The following is a 3,136-nucleotide window of genomic DNA, read 5'->3' on the forward strand; positions in this document are numbered from 1 at the left end:
AGAGATGGACCGAAAATGGCAGAGCTGGATGATGTGTGTCCCATTATCAAACCGCTTGTACATACTTCCTGTGAGACTGGCAATGCAAAAGATATGCCTGGAAGTATTCTGAGCAATACCTCTCGATGTCTATCACGCGTAGAATTTGTCTCGGATAGCGAAGTGAGAAGCATCGGTGACATTTGTGCTCAAGTGAAATGTGATAGTGGCAAAGTACATATCCGCTACAAGGGCAATAACAGTTGGCACGTGTGTGATAATGAAACTGAAAACGACGTGATTTTACCCCAAAGCAACGATTCCGCGCTCAGTAGCGGAGTCATTCTTTGTCCCAAATACTCTGAGGTGTGCATGTAAGTGCCTAAACCCCCGTGATGTTTGCTTACCCAGAGGTTGAGCTGCACAAACTGCAGGTACTGTCGCAAATGGGAAGAGTAGGGTGGGCCCCAGTGAGACTCCGACGAGTGAAATTACCCCAAATTGGACACGCGAAGAAATGGCTCGTTGGGGGTGGGAAAAAAAACAGTGGAGAGGCAGTGAATAATCACCAGACCGAAGTGAAGTACTCAGGATCAATCCATCACTGCCTGGAACAATGAGCTTGATGCCACTCAGCGTACACTTCAAGGGGAAGAAGAGGGAATACAAGAGACGGACACGTATAGCACCCCTCTGCCGTCAACAGTGGTGAACTCACCATGCACCATGAAGGCAGTGATGTAACTCTCACGGACGGTGATGCTCCCACTGATGACGGCAACAGCACTTTGACGGGACTAAACAACACTCAGATGGGACAAGTAATGAACCAGGCGACTGCCATTGTTATTGTGGGTGCTGACAGCAGCATTTCCGCTTCATACCAAATCCCTCTTTTTTCCTTATTGTGTCTGCTCTGGTGGCTCTGGCATCCCCATGAGTCCCATCTGTACACGTACCTGCAATAATAATAATAAACATTCTTGCTTATTACGGCCTTTTTGACTATGCACGTATATCCGCATACATCGCAGTCAGTTGGTCGCTCTTTTTTCTTTTCCTTTTTTTTTCTTTTTTAACCATAATTCTTTTTACTTTCTTATTGGCTATGTTTTTTGCAGCATTGGAAAACAAAAATTCTCGTAATTGCTAATGGTATCTGGAGTTTATTTTACTTTGTGTGATTGGAAAAAAAATGGTTTATAAATATTGATATGCTTTCTGGTGTCCCACTGTTTGTTGATGCATGTGTGAACGTAATATGGTAGGATTGAACAGCATTAAACAGTGTATATGGACACACACACTTCGGCTTTAAAATACTGAATCAGTTCTTTTTCATAAATCTTACTTTGAGGTATATGAGTGTGTGAGTTGAAGAAAGAAGATTCACATTCCTGCAGTTAATGCAGCATGGTTGTTTCTTTTCTTAGTCTCTCTCTCTCTCTCTCTCTATGCCTATGTGTGTGATGACCAACATGACGTTATACCGTACCCAACATATCTGTTTCTCTTCTTTTTCTCTCTCATTTCTGTTTTTTTTATTTTTGACACAGCTATACACAAACCCACACTCTTTTGTGAGTAAGCATTCAAGAAGATCCACATGCGTTGTCTGTTGTGCACTGCGCTGCTCTTGCTGTGTTGTGCCTACGGGTGCATTGCAGCTGTTGTGCAGCCGCTACCGCAGAAAGGACAGGGTCCCTGGGATGCGTACGTTGTCTCTGCTCCGAAAACTGTTGATGATGTACCTGAGAAGAAAGACTTTCAACCCATTCGTTTTGCTGTTTCTGCCAAAGAAGTGGATAGGGTGTTAAAGTACTGTAAACAGTGGAAAAAAGATCCTTCGGCTAAAGACGTATATGATAATGAATATGGATTTACACTTGAGGTTGCAAATAGTAGATTCCATTTCTGCAAGGAGGAAAGCAAGATGACAGCTGCAAAGAAAAGAATTCTTTTGATGGATGTTCTTCCTGCTGCTCTCAAGTTACACAGTGAACGTCTCAGTATTGACCCTGAAAAGGAGAAGTTGAAGTTACCTTTTAAGGAGGAGAATCAAAAGTATCCAGTTTTGCCTAATTGTACAGATGTCTCAATTCCCAAAGAGCATCGAGATGAAGGTATATCCAACGCTGATTTTATGCTGTATGTGGGTCTCACAGAGGAGTATAAACCCGTAAAGATTTGCTCTAGAAATGAAAAAAATCATCGTCCTACATCTGCTTTTATTAAATTTATACCCAGGGAAATTGCTGCGACAAGACACTACATTCGTTTTGCTGCACATGAAGTTGCACATGCTCTTGGGTTTGATATTGAAATAATGAAGGAGAACAATGTGATTGAGGAAAAACAGGAAGGTAACAAGAAGATCCGTTTGGTGGAATCCAAGGCTGTTCTTGACAAAATGAAGGAACACTACGGTTGCTCTGATGGTAAGTGTGATGAAGTGATAAAGAAAGTGGCTTTTGAGAATGAATTATCTGAAGGAGCACCGTTGCACTGGGAACGTCGTATTGCGAAGGAGGAATTGATGAGTACATACACCTTGGACTTTGATGTGACTGGGGCGTACTATACAGCACTAACACTTGCTGTTTTTGATTCTATGCCATTCTACAGCGCCAATTTCACCATGGCAGAATCGATGAATTGGGGTAAGAATGCTGGTTGTGACTTTCTGGAGGGTAAAGAAAAAGACGAAATAATAAAGAAAAAAATAATACCCGAGAAGTACCGCGAAATGTTCTGCAACAAAATCAAATGGGGTCTGGAGTGTACTTCTGACCGTTTTGCACTTGGGAGGTGTACAAAGGAGATGGATCTGACAGACCGTCAATTTATCTCCTCAGAGTATGCGTTCTTCAACGATTTAACATCTTCGGCGAGTGGCATGTATGACCTGACGGATGGTTATCCCATTATTAAACCTATTTATACAACAAGCTGTGAAAGTGGGAACTTAAGTCTTATGCCTGGCAGTATTGTGGGAAACACATCACGATGTCTGAAAGGTGACAAGCTGAAACTGAATAAGGGAAACAAATTTGCCCTCTCTGTTGGTGATATTTGTGCGGATGTGAAGTGTGACAAAGACAATAAGAAAGTAATGGTGCGGTACAGTGGGAGTGAAATTTGGCATAATTGCAGTGAT

At 42.2% G+C, this 3,136-nt stretch overlaps 2 protein-coding genes across 2 annotated transcripts; both read left to right on the forward strand.

The window, feature by feature from the left end:
* Nucleotides 1-357, forward strand: TM35_000311020 (putative surface protease GP63, putative,metallopeptidase; the record flags this gene model as incomplete). Its single annotated transcript, XM_029028583.1, has 1 exon — nt 1-357. A coding segment is annotated over one exon (357 nt), but the record flags the coding sequence as incomplete, so codon positions are not given.
* A 1,228-nt stretch (nt 358-1,585) lies between these two features.
* On the forward strand, nt 1,586-3,136 carry TM35_000311030 (surface protease GP63; the record flags this gene model as incomplete). The annotated part of the gene is made up of 1 exon (XM_029028584.1): nt 1,586-3,136. A coding segment is annotated over one exon (1,551 nt), but the record flags the coding sequence as incomplete, so codon positions are not given.

Source organism: Trypanosoma theileri (genome assembly GCF_002087225.1).
Source record: "Trypanosoma theileri isolate Edinburgh chromosome Unknown TM35_Tth_31_V1, whole genome shotgun sequence".
In the NCBI taxonomy this organism is placed as follows: Eukaryota; Euglenozoa; class Kinetoplastea; order Trypanosomatida; family Trypanosomatidae; genus Trypanosoma; species Trypanosoma theileri.